Genomic DNA, 17,008 nt, shown 5'->3' with positions numbered 1-17,008 from the left:
AGCGTCTTTATTTCAGATTCTCTTCTGCGTCGGCGACTTGAATCAGTCACACGTGAAAATATTTCTCTCGTTACGTCACAACCAGTTCAACTGATGAATTAAAGAATGTGTGTCAGATGCTCCTGCAGACTTTTAGGTCAAGGGTCACATCGTTGATCTTTGATTATCACCGGTGTCCTCCAGCCAACAGGCCTTTTTCACTGCAGACAGTTTGACTGATTAGAGTTGGAACACTACAGTTCAGGTGTAATTAATATCACCAACGATGGATCCGTCTTAGTGTCTGATCAAGACGTTGATCAGCTGAACTGATGTGTACAAAAATAGCCCGACGAGGATTAATGTCATTAATCGTTAATTATAGCTGTGCATGTCAAGCCTGATAATTGGTCTGAATTAGCCCCGACAGTGCAAAAAACAGGCGTTAATGAGTTTAAACAAAATGTAGAAATTTCAACTCAGAATCTGTTGTTACCTTTTGCTTGACAAGTTTGTCGTTTTAATTACTTGCAACTTTATTTTTGAGGCTGGTTTCACAGACACGGTTTGGATTAATCCAGGAGTAATCCTTACGTCTGTACTAGTTAAACCAGGACGTTTGAGTAGCTTTCGTGAACGTGGTTTAAATTTGGTTCGGTGAGTCGGACACGGAGGCGCGCGGCCGGTTTCACAAAGATATTTTACACCAGTCTGGACTCAACTTTGCTCACAGATTAGTCTAATGCAATTTGGACCGCTTCACAAAAATACATACTGACTGACGCCTTGCCCCCAGGCTGACTCAGGCTCAAGACCCATGTTACCATGGTAACAATCAGTGCCACCAACTGATCGGTATCGCCCATCAGCAAAATAGAGGAAAACATGAGTCATTATTTATGGTTTGCTAACATCGTCATGGAGAGAGCGATGATTTCTATGCATCTTGTGCCATATTTTATTTATTTCTTTATTTTTTAACATCTTCGCTCCTCTCAGTGTTGGACTGACACTGTTTACTGTCAGTGCAGAATGTTTTTGTATTGTTAAGACTTTTCACAAAAACTTTTCAAGTAAAATGAACTTGTTAACTTTTGAATTTTCCCCAAAAGACACACATTTTCCGCTGGGGTAAACAGAGCTGAGCGGTTGGGTGCGGCAGCTCAGTCTGACATTTTTTTATATGGCGAAAAAGGTCTTAATTTACCCAGAATTCATTGCACTATACTATCCTACTTAAGATAGTCAAGAACTGAACTCTCTGAACATCACCAGGGTCAACCAGTGACAAAACTACAAATATAAAAACTGTTTTCAGATAATAATGTGTAATTGTTCTTTGACAGAAAGCAGAACTGAACAGATAAATATCAATTTGAATGTCATACCTGCTCTTATTTAAGGCAGACAAGAAGAATAACGTGTTTTCTATTTGGAAAATTTTAGAGTCAGATTAACACCTGGTGCAGGGCAAAGAAATTGGTAAATGAAGTAGAATTATACAGTAGTTAAAAAAAAAAAAAAAAGACAACAAAACCTTAAATCTTGCGCAGTCCCATGACAGGACTGTCTAGACAAAAATCAACTGGAAAACCAATAAATTTTGCCTCAGGAAAGTGTTGTACATGCATAAAATGATCCTTCTGCTTGAATCCCAGTGGCACACCACAGTTCTTAACGTAGAAAAATGTCAAACAAATTAGTCAAAAAAAGCCAGCATGCAGACTAAAAATCACTACATTTCTGGTCGAGGTACTGGTTACTTGAGTTCCACTGTTGCATTTTACAACAAAAGAGCAATCAGGGTGGAGAAAATGAAAAAAATATGTAGAGAAATAGACAATAAATATGTGGAAAATGTCTGCTTGCTGTTTGTTAAAACAAAAACAAGGCAGCTGTTTGCTTCATTTCTTGTTACAAAACACTAAAGTACATTTAATTCTTGTAAATCGATTTTAGATCGTGCAGCGTCAACATTTCTACATGGTCATATTTGTAGTTTTTGTTTCATGCAGGGTACGTCCTTTGGCTCCGGGACACTGGAGAGTGTTGAGGTGGACATTATGTCTGTCTCTCCTGTCTTTGTCTGGCGCCCTCTGCTGGCTGCAGCTTTAAACTCGTCACACCAGCCTGCCTCTTTTATATCTGACTGACGAGACTTAACTATCTGGTCAAAATCCCTCTGTATTAGGCCAGTTATTTCCTTTTTTTCCTGCAGTAGTTTTAATTTTAAACACATGCTTCTATCCCTACAGATGTTTGAACTTCTCAGAAAGTTTCAAATGACTGATTACCAAAAGACAAAGTGTTTCTGCAGTGAGACAATGTGGAAAGATCTTCACATAGAACACCCCTGAACCAAATATTATAACTATTTAGTGGAAATGTACCTTTTCTAATGGCATATTTAAAGGCTAAGTCTATAAATTTTCCTGTAACAACACACTACCTCTGCATCTAAAATCACTTAATACCAAAGCTTCTAAACATGCTGATATATCAACAGACTTTCAGGAGTAATTACTTGTCATGTTAAGAATTAATTAGTGTGATAAATTGTGGTTATGTGGCACCAAACTGTCAGCAACTGCAAACTGTTAAGTCACATTTTTTTTTTGATGTTTCCAAATATATTTCTGCTTTACAGGCTGCCTACACTGCACTGATTACAAACTACCAGATTAAATTTAACTGCAGATACAAACACTAAGGAAAGGTACTGCTGTTTTTAGTAGCTGTTGGAAATATCTGAATATAACAGGTGGCCAATGATTTTTCAGCTCCAAAACATAGAAACTCTACTTTTATTTTAGATAAGAATAAGTATAAATGATTGTAAACCCTTTGCTTAACAAAAGCCAGGAGGAAAACTGGAAAACGGAGTAAATCACCAGTCCAACACTAATAACAATACGACACGGTTGGTGTGCATGTAAAACATGTTTTGTTCTTTACATTCTTTATTTATCACCCTCTTCCCTGTACCCAACCTCCCAGAGCAACAATGTACACAAAAATAAAATTCTCTCACTTAACAACGAAAACACAAAACCAGTGCACAATGCCAGTGGTCACCATTAAAGTCCATAATAACTACATTCAGAGATCTTTTCCCAAACACAAAGAAAAAGTACAGCGGGTTACAAAAATCACCGTGATATGTGATGGAGAACAGAGCGTCTCTCCACCGTCAGTCCATCAAATCCAGTTTTGTTTTTTGTTTTTTAAATCAGTACAGAGGCACGTGACAGTCAGCCGTAGTGTTTCTCAAAGACAGGAAATAAGAAAATTAATCTGAAGGAGCTGGTTTTTAGTTTTAAATCCTCCCCCAGATCCTTGGACATGATGCAGAGTACTAAAGCAAGCAAGACATTTCTGTTTGATAGTGTTTAAACGCCACAATAACTAGTCTCATGGTCTTGTGATCGTTATTTTCTAAACGTGGGTTATTGCAGAAGAAAAGTTAAAACCCACCTATTTAGTGCTTTGGTTGAGAGACGAGCATGAAGTCTGAGTGTTAACGAAATAATTAAATGTATTTAGAGTCCTGTGGATTAGTGTTTGCAGGTACTTTGTGTGTATAAGAGACAAAAACACACAACATTATTATTATTATTGTTATCATTATTATTATTATTAACAGAAGGCAGCAGCAGTGGACACTGACGAGGGCCTGCCCTAAGGAAAAAAAAACAACAAAATCAGCTGACAGGGAAGAGAAAAAATATTTACATCAACTGTATACAACTTAATTTATAAATACATTTTAGGTATAAATTAGAAAAATAAAACAACAAAAGGCTACTGTAGTTCAATCAGCTACTGCTACTCTCATTTTAAAATGCCAGTCTGATTATTAACCCTCTTTATATTTGGTGAAAGATAAACAACAACAACAAAAAAAAAGATCAAAAAAAGGCACAGCAATGAATAATTAGAGCAATTTATCCCTGCAAATTTCTATGAGTCACGACACTAAATCCCCCATTGCAACAGACATTAAAATATAAATTAAGACGATTTTTTTTAACCAATAAATGTAATTCCAACAACACAAGTTCCCACACTCAAACAGCATCTACACTAGCATCACCAGTTACAGTTTTCTTAAATAAATTAAGGCTTTTAAGGGTTTTTTTTTTTTGCGATAAGTCGTCAAAGAGAGCACCCTGATAGTTTTTCTCCTCTGCTTTCCGTTCCTCAGAACACATCGTAACAGTGTACCTTTCACACATTAAAGGAACAGTTCAACATCTTGTGAAAAAACAAACAAACACTCATCTGCTTTCATGTTGAGAGTTGGATAAGAAGATCGATAAAAGTCTAATGTCTGTACGGTAAATACAAAGCTGCAGCCAACAGCCGGTTAGCTTAGCACAAAGACTGGACACTGGGGAAAGTAAGGAACTGTGGTGCTACAGAGACGCACCAGCGTGCAAATATCCACCATTTTTAGATTTTTTTCAGTGAAAATGAAATGCAACAAAACACCTGAGAAAATAATCGCAATGTTTTGTTTTGTTTTTTTTTGCAAATTTTTAAGCCTTCGTCCAAAGGTAGCAAAATCTACCAACCAGACGCTCTAAAGTTCACTAAATAACGTGCTATATTTGTTTGTGCAGTACAAAAAGCAAAGTGTAAGTAAGCGACGTGGTTTTACAGGGGGGTCATGTTTGGGACTATTTGGAGAGCAACGGAAGCGGAAAGCATTGGCTGAATTTCTTAATGCATCAGATTGCTTTTTAAAAAATTATCTGTATTCATTCTTGTGAAACAACCCGGTCACAGAAGTCGCCTCTCAGCTCCATTCTCATGTCTCAAGTTGCTAATGGACTGTAAACGATGACAGCGCAGGGAAGAGGAAGTCTTGAGCCAGATATCCGTTTCTCCAAAATCATCTGGCTTCACTTGAGGCCCGGAAATATTGGCCACCACACACAGAGGCTAAACTGTCGCCAGACGATAGCCGATGTGACCCCAAACCCACATCTACACACGCAAACATGGTAAGAAAAGTTTTTTTCCCTCGCCTTATTTTACTGTTCTGTAGTGTTAACAGAGAGTTTCCCCCCGTTTCTAGTGTTTTTAAGCCGTAGCTTCATATTTACCGTACGAACATGAGAGTACTATCAATTTTCTTGTCTCATCTTTCGTTAAGAAAGTGAATAAGCATCCCAAAATGCTGAACTATTCCTTTAACTTGTAGTGTTTCAAAATAAAAGTCTGTTGATGTGACCGTGTGCTGCAGAGTGTTCCGACTGCTCCTACAAACATACGTTCCTATGTTCCAGGATTAAATGCTGTACCGTTTCAGTCCCCTTCACACACACAAACACCCTCCACAAACAAACGCGTTTATGTACAAAGCGGCGCAGGTCGGCTCAGACGCTACACGTAGACCAGGTCTCGGCCCTGAGGCGCCGAGCTGCCGGCCGCCTCCTGCGCCGCGCCCTCCGAGTCCGCCTCGTCCCCGTTGTAACCCTCGTACTCGATGGGTTTGGGGCAGCTGTACGGGTGGCCGTTGTCGTCGAAGAAGCGGCGGAAGGTGAACTCGTAGAAGGCGTGTTCGGGGTGCTTGCCGTTGCGGAACCAGCCGTTGAGGGTGTCGTTGAGGTTGTCCTCGCCGTCGCTGTCGCTGCTCCACATTTTATCCGGGTCCACAGGGTCGAAGTTGGAGGTGTCTGTGGAGTGAGCGATGGTGGGGATGTAGGGCGCCACCTGCTGCCGAAGGTCGCTGGAGAAGTCGATCGTCTTGAAGAACGGGTGAGCTTTGATTTCGTCTGCGCCGTTCTTGCCGAGGCGGTCCTCTGGGCCGCGGCACAGTTTGACGATGAGATCTGACGCCTCGGGGCTGAGCTTGGCTGGCGGGGGAATGTGCAGCATGCTCTTCCAGTTTATCACCTGTTTACAACAGCAGAGACGACACTAAGAAACAATGAAGCCTGCAGATACACAACATTTCGGTGCAGGTGCTTCACATACCTTCAGCTGAGTCTCCAGGGGCGTGGTCGCCAAGAAGGGAGGCTGTCCGACAACCATCTCATACAAGATCACACCAACACTCCACCAATCACAGAGCTGGGTGTATCCTGGAGGAGATTAAACACATCAGTCACACTGCAACAACATCGCTGAGGAAGGAGGGGCTTAAACTTTACAGTCAATCAGTTACAAAGCGTTTTAAGTTATAAGTTTTATTTGAAAGCAGAACTACAGACAAAATCAGCTGTTGCTTATTTCCTCAGTAGAGCTGTAACAAATGAGAGGCAGAAAAATATATGCTATTTTGATAATTGAATGTTTCTGTTAATTTCAACACAAAAAATGCTTATTTGCTGGTCCTGACTTCTAAAATGTGAAGATTTCATGCTTTTCTTTGTAAAATATGAAACCAGTTCAGTGTTTTTTTTAAACTTGTAATTATTAAATATATATATATTAAATGTTGACCTTTATATTTCATCAAGAAAGGCAAGTTAAACAAGAGAAAGAGAAACTTTACTGTTTTTATGGCCATTCCAGTATAGATTTCAGAAGTTACGAGGTGGACTTGAATGCACCATTAAGCCCTCGTCCCAGTTGGAGTTTCAATAAAAGATTTTTGGGTGACATGGAGATGAAACACCAGAGTATGTAGCACGTTTTAAGGTGGACATTAAAATTCAATCATATTCCAAACCTCGCAAATCTAACAGTTAAAATGAAGCATTTTCCCGACTTTCTGCAGACTCATGGTACCACCGCTTAAAATCACACACTTTGGTGAAACGAGACCAGCCACATTCAGGAAAGACAAAAACAATACAGCTGTGGTCGACCGTACCTGTTCGGAGCAGCACCTCTGGAGCGATGTAGTTGGGCGTCCCCACCAGTGAGTGAGCCAGACAGCGCTGGTGCTGCCGGGCCTTCCTCCTCTCCAGAGGCTTCAGACGGTCCGTGCAGCGACAGTTGGCTGGATCCTCCCACTCCTTACTGAAGTCCATGCTGTCCTGCCTCACATGGTCACCTGGACGAAGAACGCAGAACGAAACGCTCATGACTTTACTCATTACACTGCTGAGGTTTTCTGCCACATACATGAATGAACTTTTAAACAATTCAAAGAATCTGAGTTTTTGAAAACCAAGTGTCAAACTGCTAATTGACAAGTTTCTACTAATTTTCATACAGAAGGTTTAACAGTAGAGAAATTTATTCTTGGCAGGTTGAAGGAGCTCCACATTTTTACATAAAACTGTTTGTGTTCTGCTGGAAACTTTAACAGCCACAAAGCTGACTGCAATTAACAGTTATTTTCATTATTGATTAATCTGGTTCATTTGTGGTTTGGTCCAGAAAATGTCAGAAAGTGGCAAAAGATGCTGATCAGTGTTTTCCAAAGCCCCAAGGTGACATCCTCAAATGTCTTGTTATGTCAAAAACACAAAGATATTTAGTTTATTGTCAGAGGACTAAAGAAACAAGAAAATATTCACATTTGAGAAACTGAAATCAGAGAATTTAGACATTTTTTAATGACTCAGAATTATTAATTGATTATCAAAATGCTGGGTGATTAATTTAATAATCGATTAATCGTTGCAGCTCTGTTTGTAAAGTAACTGAATATTTTTTTCACTTTCATTAATTTAGTACAATTAAGACTTAAAACCTACCCGATACATTTAAAATGATTAAGGCTGTTAAACCAATAATACAGACAGAAAATTAATCTGCAAAGAATTTGATGACCAAGTCGATTTAATTCCATTTTCTAAAACAAATTTCCCCCATTTCACTGATTCCAGCCTCTCAAATGTAAATAGTCATCTGTGAGAGTAAATTTAATATTTAATGTCCATTTAGAGATGTGCATTAGCTGATACACTTTTGTGATGTGCATTTTTAACCATTTTCTGACATTTCAAACAGCTACAACTAATAAAGAAAACAACTGGCAAATTAATTGATAATATCTCGCTTCTCCCCATCTTCAGCATTATCGTTGACTTACACTATTATGTGCACCACTGTTGTATATATTTTTGTTGTTTACACATTTTTAACACGATTCTTTCTATATTGTTGTATATAGTGGTATAATGCACATATTATTACATACACAATTTCTGTTTATTATTTTTTTCAATATGCTTATATATACTTCTATTATTGAATCAGAGCAACTGTAACGAAAACAACTTCCCCCGGGGATCAACTGAGTATTCCTGATTCTGATTCATTTTCAGTAGCATCTATGTTGTAATTTAAACTTTCTGACCTGATGAATAATGTTGTGGAACATTACAGGAGCCACTATACAACAGATCAGTGCAGCACCGACCGTCATTTGTTTACATGTGAAGCTTGTATCCAGTCTTTCAAGTGAAGCTTTGAATATGTGTTGTCATATTTTATGAAGCAAATAAATCCTCAAACAAAATCCTCACTTTGAGTAAAGTGACTCATCGCATTAACTGAGTTGGTCTTTTTTATTAAATCAGCTTACTTTGATGAAGAACTCATCAGGTTCGTCAACCTAAATTTAATTATGATGCAGTTAGTTTGCACGTGATTCTGTGTGTGTGTGCAGCGGGTGGGAGAGCAAACAGTTTTTGAAAAGCTAATCACCAACAAACACTCTTTTGACGATGGACGGATGAAACGAGATTTGAAGATGTGAACTGAGGTTCTGGGAAATCGCAATGAGCAGTTACCTGTCAGTTTTTACATTTTAATACAGGCTTTTTGAGAATGTATGGTATATATTGTATATCAGAGGGTAAATTTAAAATTTTGGATGAACTGTTAAATATTAAAAAAGTGAGACCCACCACTCTGGTAATACTTGGAGTCGTGCGTCCAGCGGAAGCCGGTGCAAAGGCCAAAGTCGGTCAGCTTTATGTGTCCGTCTCGGTCTATGAGGATGTTATCGGGCTTGATGTCTCGGTGGATGAAGCCCATCTTGTGGACGCTCTCCACGGCACAGGTGAGCTCTGCGATGTAGAACTGGGCCAGCTCCTCTTTGAAGATGCCGAGCCGGATGAGAAGGCTCATCATGTCCCCTCCTGGGATGTACTCCATGACGAAGTACAGGTTGTCCTTGTCTTGGAAAGAGTAGTAGAGACGCACCACCCACTCGTTGTCGGCCTCGGCCAGGATGTCCCTCTCCGCCTTGACGTGGGCCACCTGGTTTCTCAGCAGCACGTCCTTCTTACGGAGCGTTTTCATGGCGTACAGCGCTCCTGTGTCCTCTTTTCTGGCCAAGCACACCTCGCCGAAGGCTCCGATTCCGAGGGTCTTGATCCGTTTGAACATGGATTTGTCCATCTTGGCCCGCTTTAACCGGATGTAGTTGGACTCTTTCTGGCAGAGCATCATACGCATCTGCTCCTGAGCCTCTGAAGACAAACCCACCTGAGCACAGGACAGAGCCAAAAGTGATTTAACGGCTCAAATCATCTTAAAATGGCTCAAAAATGTGGCATCAAAACACACATGTAGTCCTGGTTAGATATAAACTGGCATTCAAAGGAATGAACTGAAGGAAACCAGTGCAAAATGATTTTAAAATGATTCATAAATGCAAACATACTATATTTTCCTCACATGTTAATCATCACTTTAGTCCAAAACAAAGATGCTTGAGCAGTGACATGATCAGTGAGATGATAGTGGCATGCATTTCCTTCAGCCACAACATGCTGCATGTAACATTTAAAATCTCTCAACACGAGCTTACTTGAATAACTGATTTCTGTGGACTATTACAGTGTCACAGGGCAGCAGAGATACCTTTACCTTTTCAGATCAGCTGTTAGTGACAGCGAGGAGAGAAAAGGAGGAGAAAGAACAGCGTGAAAAAGACAAAATCTCAGGACAGATAATACAGCAATGACAAGAAAGTAGAGATGTCACGACAACCAAAATTCACAACCAAGTAGATGCAAAAATTCTGGAAATGTGTCGGTACTCCAGCATTCAAAGTTAACGTTTGTCAGACAGGTGGCTCAGAAATCTACTTGCTCAAAGTCAATTTTTCAAATCCCTGTAGAAATTGTTTTATTAACCGTTATTAAATGACAACAAAGACTAAAATTCAAAAATTGTCATATTTTGAATCTGGGGCTGCAACATCTATAAAATGCCAGAGGTAATGAAAAATGTCCATCCCAGTTTTTCAAAGTCCAAAGGCCTTTAAATGTCTCATTTTGTCCATCTAAAAACCAAAGACATTCAGTTTAATATGATATTAAACAACAAAAAGCGAGAAATGTCCAAATTTGAGAGGCTGAAAACAGCATTTTCTGCCATTTTGCACAAAAACTAATTAAACAATTAATCAATTATCAAAATAGTTTAAATCTGCTTGCCCAGGCATGGCATTTTACTTGCCCCAGGCAAGCAGGTAATCCTTATTGTCGAGCCCAGTAACAATTTTCCTACACTACCGTAGGTTACAAGAAGGCATAATCACGGACCTGGCGAGACAGCATATTTGTCGACAATTATTCTAGTCTGTCTAGTCTTAATGGAAGGTTGAAGAAGAACTCCACTTCACCTCATTTAACAGAAAAACAGTAAATAGAGTATTTTGCATTTCAGGCACATCATCAGGGATTAATAATAAATTCACAAAAAACAATATTCAATCAGTGCCATCTAACTTTTCAGATGAAAGGAGGAAACACTTCAAACAGACACACAGATAATGAATGACTTTCAATGTTACATTAACGTGTTTTCCTTGTTATCCTGAAGTGCACAGTACCATCATTTTTGTTTGAGTGTTTGAATTTCAGTCGGCATTGCTTTGTAAGCCAACTATGTTTCACAATACTTTCAATAACTTAATGTTAAAGACCGCTGTGTTTAGGCTAATGTCATGTCACCACAGCTCATAGCTCTACCGTCCTGATGCCGTACTCCTCCTCTTCTATCATCAAAACATAAGATTAGACTTTTAAATAAATATTTCCAGACTAATCGTCTGTCACCACATGTAAACTACTGCTGCCCTCTGACCTCAACTCATGTTCAAAGTTCAGCAGCAGAAAATCACTTTGCTTAGTAAATATCCATCTCAGTGTTTTGTTCTAAAAGCTCAGAAGGTTTTTCATTTCTGGTGGCAAAGAAAAATAATAATGGCTGACTTTTTTTTGGATGTTTTGAATTTTTGCTGCTATTGATTGCTAAATTTTGGGTGTTGTGACATCCCTATAAGATAGGGAGAAAAAAGTTCGGAAAGAGTGACAGATATTCATATTCATTAAGAAAATGATGAGACTGTGGTTGTTGATATTCTCACCCTTTGCATCTCACTTTCCAGCTGCTTCCTCCTGCGAATCCTCATCTGATGGTTCTTCAGGATGTTCTCCACATGTTGCTCCATGAAGAACTTGAAGGCCTGGGGGGAGTACAGCGCCACTCTCCCAGACTCCCCTCTCCGCTCTTCGTCTCTCTTGTTCCGGCGGACGGGAACAGGCGATGTTGTGATCTGCTTCTTCTCTTTCTCTGTTGCTGCCGTGCTTTCGGGGGGTTCTGTCGTTTTGTCTCGGGAGCCATCGCCGGCGCCGCTCTCCTCTTCAGCAGGCTCCTCTCTACCTGTGCCGAGCTTAGTGGCCCCCGGGTCGTAGGCAGGGGGGGAGGGTGCAGCCTGCTGTTGGAGGAGATGTTTAGGGTAGGGTGGAGGGGGGCCCTGGTAGCTGGGGACTTCTGCTACGACAGGGATCTGAGGTACAGGGGCTGAGGGTTCTTGGTAAGCAGGGGCGGCTGGAGGGGGCGGGGCCTGCTGCATCCACGGTGGATGTGTAGGTGCGACCGCTGTGTGTAGCTCAGGCTTCTGGACACGCATGCTTTTGACCGGCTGCAGGATGGGGGCCTGGGTGATGGCGGTGACCGTGGTGGCGGAGGGCTGGGAGCTGGCTGGGTGAGCTGGTCTGCCGTTCAGCTGGTGGTTGTTGAAGGAGTTCGAGCGGACCGGCATGTTGTGCTGCCATGACGGGGACAGATCCTGGTTGCTGCTGTTCCCGGGGGAAGACTGGGACTGGTTGGGGGCCAGAGGAGCCTGGGACCAGGACTGAGGAGGACCGATGTTGTACATGTCCAGGTTGTGACTGTTCCTGTTGGGAACCATCATGGACTGAGGGATGTTTCCACCGTTGACGTAAGAGGGAGACGATGCAGGTCCTCCTGCCTGCATCTGCTGGTCGGTGGGACTGTGCCGGCTGCTCTGATTGACCGGGTACGGGGGTGGAGGCTGTCTGCTGCCCCCCGCCATGTAGTCTGGCTGAGGGGAGCCACTCTGAGACCAGCCAGAGGGGAAGGTGAACTTACTCCCCCCAGTGTTTTGCATTATGATGGGCTGGTGGCCCACAGGCACCGGGCTGATCCCGCGCTGGTTCTGAGGTGCCGCAGCTGGGTACCCATCAGGCCACGCCCCCTGGGGTACTGGAGAGATACGGGGTACAAGGTAGTCCATGTTGCCAGAGTAGCGCTTGGTTGACGGGTTGCTGTCCCAGGACGGTGCAGGAGGCATAGCACCGCGGTTTGGAGGAGGTGTGACACTGCGGACCTGAGGCGGCAGCGGTGGATTGACTCTCTGGCTGTTAGCTGGGTGACCCTGTGGGAAGGCAGGAGGTGGTCCTGGGCTGTCTGAGCGGTACATCATCCCATCCACCATGAGAGGACCGTGTCGAGGAGCCAAAGACTCCTTAGAGCCTTTCCAGCTCGGCCTCCTCAGCACAGCCTGCTGGATATGAGGAGCTCCTATTGAAAATATAAAAAATATCAAACATACAATTAAGGTGATTAATAGTTGTTTGTTTTAAAATGTCAGAATATGGTGAAAATGCAAATCCTTGTTTCCCAAAGCATAAGCATGACATTCTTAACCCAAAGATATTCAGTTTACCATCATAGAGGAGTAAAATAAGTCACATTTAAGAAGCTGAAATCAGAGAAGACCAGAGTGCTTATGTGCTGTTGACAAAAGAGCTGCAGACTGCATCACTCTGACCAGCACAAACGAAAATGAATTACATTTAATAGCAATATAATAATATTGCTATGAAATATGCTACATCTTATCATCACACAAAATAAATCAAAATGATTAAAACTAGAACAGATTATGATGAAACTTTTATGACCCTGTCTGCCAAAATGACAGACAAGAAAGTGTAATGCAACCTCTGACTGTGTACAGTATGTAACACTCACACACATAGGAATGGTGTCCTCTCAGTGATTAACTTTGTGGCAATCTCCCATTAATCTTGTTTTTGTCATCACCATATTTAAAAGAGGAAGGACAGATTACCCCGGTGTTTGCAAGACTCTCATTGGTGGAGAAAGGAGGTGTGAAAGGGGTGTGAAATCAATGTATTAAGATAGAAAACAAACAATATTTACAGCAGATCACCACAACTTGGTGTGTACAATGTTATTAAATGCAATAGGAATGATTTAAAAAAATTTGAAGACTAATGCTGTATAACAACGGCTTGTTGTAAGATACACTTGACTTGAGTATTCCCTTATCTTGTGTTTTTTGTTTTGTTTTTTAATTCAGGTCCAGACTGTCAAAACTCAAACACCACCTGCTGATAATAACAATGATTGCTAACATATTGTAACACGTCTATCTATGAATGTACTGTTACTTTCATAATGAACGAAAACCAAAAACCTAATATCCAGTCAACTTCTTCCATTACGTGCTGCTGTGACTCATCCTCTATTTGTCAGCGTTTATTGTCATTTCTTTTAGCAAATGTCCCAAATCCTGCAGACAATATCAAGGCTGAATGAACACACCTTGACGGAAAATAAAAGCATTTAGTCCCAGCGGACAGTTACATACCTGGGGCTTTCAGACCCGTAGCGTTGGGGTTGGCAACAGCCATCTGCTCCCTCATGGGGTCCTGGTAGCTCATTTTACTCATGTAATCTACCCCCACACTGCGACTGTTGCCCTGTTTAAGAAGTAAAAAAAAAAAGTGAGTAAATAAATTTAGCATAGGAGTAAATATTTTGCTACAAAGTTCTTGCATCGTTAGTCTTAAAAATAAATCACGTGAACTGGCAAAAAGTTCCAAATTATTATTCTCATTTTTGATTAAACTGCACATTATTGGACAGTGTGGGAAAGATGTATTCATACTGCATTTCAGTCTTCTTTAATTAAGAATTTCAAATATAGGCTTAGGACCTGTTTGATGAACCAAAGTGATCCCGTGTAACAGTTATTAACCTTTCTCTCTCTCTTTCATAAGGAGTTGACTGAACACAAGTGTGCTTCTGTATGTGTGCAAAAACACATACACAATAATTTATACACACTTGCCCTCACTGCATTATTTTACTTATTTTATGTTGGTTCCTTGGCAAATGGTGTCTACTTTTTACTTGCTTTTTGATCATATGGTTGCTTGTTTGCTTACTTTTGATTACATGACATGATTTCATTTGGGTTTTATGCTTAAAGAAGTCAGATTTCTTCTATAGGCCTCTAGGATTGTTTTTGAAATTTCACCTGCACACCTGGCTTCCTTTATTTTTTTTTGTTGAGTTTCAGCTGCTTTTTCATTGTGCAAATAAACAAGTTAAGATAAATGTGATTTTCTTTTACTCAATCTTTTGGTCTATAAAATGTGAAAAAACAGTGAAAGATGTCCACCACTATTTCCGAGATCCAGGTGACATCTTTGAATGTCTTATTTTGTCAAACCAACAATCCAAAACCCAAAAATGTTCAATTTACAACGATAGAAAACCCAGAAAAACAGCAAATCCGCATTTTGGAAAAGCTTTACCCAAAGACTGTTTTGAGAGTTTGCTTAAAAAATAATACACAATATCACAATAGTTGCTGTATAATTAATTAATTTGTTAAGTTTAGGTTTTTTCCCCTCAACAGGTTTGTTTTGGTTACAACTAAAAATCACTGCAGTACACACTGTGCCACTTCATACCTGGATTGCATGCACTTGCTCAAAACAAGTGGCAGCTGCCAACTGAGAAACTTCTTTGCTATTGTCACCTGCACAAGCTCGTCGTTCCACTTTGCATACTTTTCATTTTTCACATAATTCCCCATTAAACAAAGCGTACTGAGTGATTATTCTCTATTACAGAGTTATGTTTAGAACAAAATACCTCCACAACAACCCGTCTCGGTGACAAAAACAACTCATCTCACCTCCTCAAACCCGACAAACGGGGGTTCCTGTGACATATGTTTGTTCACCTCAGGGCCTGAAGTGCTGGGCTCATTAGCAAAAGGCAGCAGGGATTTGCGGATCTCCTGTAAGGCCTTGTGGTAGGGGTTTTTGGGGTTGCTGCAACGCCCCTGTTGGGTCCTTGGGTCCTCAGGAAGCATTTTTCCAGCTCCACCAATGTCCACTTTAGGTGGGTCAGAGGGTTTGGACAGGTTGCGTAGACTGTTCCTTATTTCCTGCAGCATCTGTTGGCTGTTGCCGCTGTAGTTACTGGTGGGAAATGTTTTGGGTCTCATCTGTCTGTATCCTTCGGGTTTCTCCCCTCTCTTCATGTAAGAGCATGTATGATGACAATGAAGGGGATGAAGAAGATGTCACTCAGTCCAGGGCTGCAGCAGAGGATGGCAGGGTCTCTGATGTCTGTCCTCACATCTGCATGCTGCTGACAGAAATGTACAAAAGCAATTTAAGATGAGCAGACAACCAAAATTAATGTCATTTTAGCTGATGAAGAACATACTAATTTGCAGATTATATTAGCAACATGAAGATTAATATAAGTGTTAATTTTGAGAGGTATATGCCCTTATATCTGATAAAAGCTTTAATTTTGAGCTTCTCTAATTTTGTCCATGTCACTTTAAGATAAACTCGCTGTTCAAAGCTTTAAAGTTGATAAATGTGCCTCAAAAGATAAAGTACACCTTCACAAAACAAGACACCGTCCACTTGCTAGCGTCGTTAGCAACTCGGCTAACAGAGCGCTCCTTTGACGCTAATTCTTCTGCGTTAAGTGCGCTCAAATTAGACTTATTTGTCACATTAACCTAAATATCTCCGACAAATAGCGACTCGTGAGCTGCAAACTGGAGTTATCACTATTTAACTTTGCATGAAATCAAACGGCGCAGCAGCTCCTCCGCGGCCTGTGTGTTAAAGGCATCCATTTGCTGCTAAGCTAATTCAACAACAGGTTGCGAATTAGCTGCTAGCTCGGACAGACAACTGGCAGCAGTTAGTTAGCTGTTAGCTCTTAGCCGTCTCTGACAACTTACCAGGGTCTGTAGCTGCCGCGTTTCTCCAAACTTTTCCTATTTTGACAACAAAATATATTTCCTTGACCTTTCTCGGCGACAAGGACGCGATCTGAACTTAAAATGTCCTTGTTGAGCCGAGCTGGCTGGTTCCTAGTCGTGTTGAATTCCTGGGATGTCTGAATGACAAGTACAACAGCAACAAGTCAGACACGGAAGGACTGCGACACACTTCCGGTTAGTGCAGATTTCACAATAAAAGCAGCAAAGTAATAAGTAATATCAATCTATGTTATGGTATCTTTTATTAAAATTGTCTGAAGGCTTCTTCTGTAAATCAAAAAAGAAGCATGAAAACAATTTACAAACACTTATTCAATATTTCCTCCTCACAATCACAAAAAGTTTATTTATTCATTATTGATTTTTTCACAAACCCGTCTCAATTTCTTCTTCTTCTCACATAATTAACTTGATTGATATTTTAGCACTATATCATATCCATAAAATAGTATAGTTTAAAAGACAGCCCACCTTTTGTATTTTTCAAAATGTATTTATTTATGTAATTCATTTATTTATTTTTTATTTTAAAACAGACTTGACCACTAATTATGAATTTGCAAAACTTTAGATTATTACATGTCAACTTGACTTCAACTGTTTAGCAGACCCTGAACTTTTTACATTTTTAAATTCTTCTTTAATTTCCCTCCATTTTGGTTTTTGTTGTACGTTTTAACTAATTTAATTATTTTCTCGTACATTATAGATCAGTTATAGTTCTGAAATCAT

The 17,008-nt window shown here is 40.5% G+C and overlaps 1 protein-coding gene across 2 annotated transcripts; it reads right to left on the bottom strand.

Annotated features, from left to right (window-relative positions):
* Positions 1–4,902: 4,902 nt before the first annotated feature.
* Positions 4,903–16,417, bottom strand: lats1 (large tumor suppressor kinase 1). Of its 2 annotated transcripts, none has more exons than XM_084737159.1 (8): positions 16,235–16,417; positions 15,161–15,621; positions 13,823–13,934; positions 11,267–12,726; positions 8,793–9,375; positions 6,803–6,985; positions 5,962–6,068; positions 4,903–5,880 (listed from the first exon to the last, which is right to left on the bottom strand). In XM_084737159.1, the coding sequence occupies exons 2-8, from the start codon at positions 15,509–15,511 to the stop codon at positions 5,368–5,370; spliced, it is 3,309 nt and encodes a 1,102-aa protein (XP_084593285.1). In that variant the 5' UTR covers positions 15,512–15,621; positions 16,235–16,417; the 3' UTR covers positions 4,903–5,367. The 2 variants fall into 2 exon arrangements, with proteins under 2 accessions (XP_084593285.1, XP_084593284.1); XM_084737158.1 differs by having other exon boundaries at positions 15,161–15,618.
* Between the last annotated feature and the right edge of the window lie 591 nt (positions 16,418–17,008).

This window comes from Lutjanus erythropterus, chromosome 15 (assembly GCF_056507025.1).
Source record: "Lutjanus erythropterus isolate fLutEry1 chromosome 15, fLutEry1.hap2, whole genome shotgun sequence".
NCBI lineage: Eukaryota > Metazoa > Chordata > Actinopteri > Lutjaniformes > Lutjanidae > Lutjanus > Lutjanus erythropterus.
Note: the sequence above shows the minus strand (reverse complement) of the source record. Positions and strands in the feature narration are given on the sequence as shown.

Coding starts and splice junctions, on each gene's coding strand:
- lats1 (XM_084737159.1), bottom strand. CDS start 15,511: ATGAAGAGAGGGGAGAAACCCGAAGGATACAGACAGATGAGACCCAAA. Junction 13,935..15,160: donor CGTTTGTCGGGTTTGAGGAG/GTGAGATGAGTT, acceptor CTTCTTAAACAG/GGCAACAGTCGCAGTGTGGG. Junction 9,376..11,266: donor TGGAAAGTGAGATGCAAAGG/GTGAGAATATCA, acceptor TCCTGTGCTCAG/GTGGGTTTGTCTTCAGAGGC.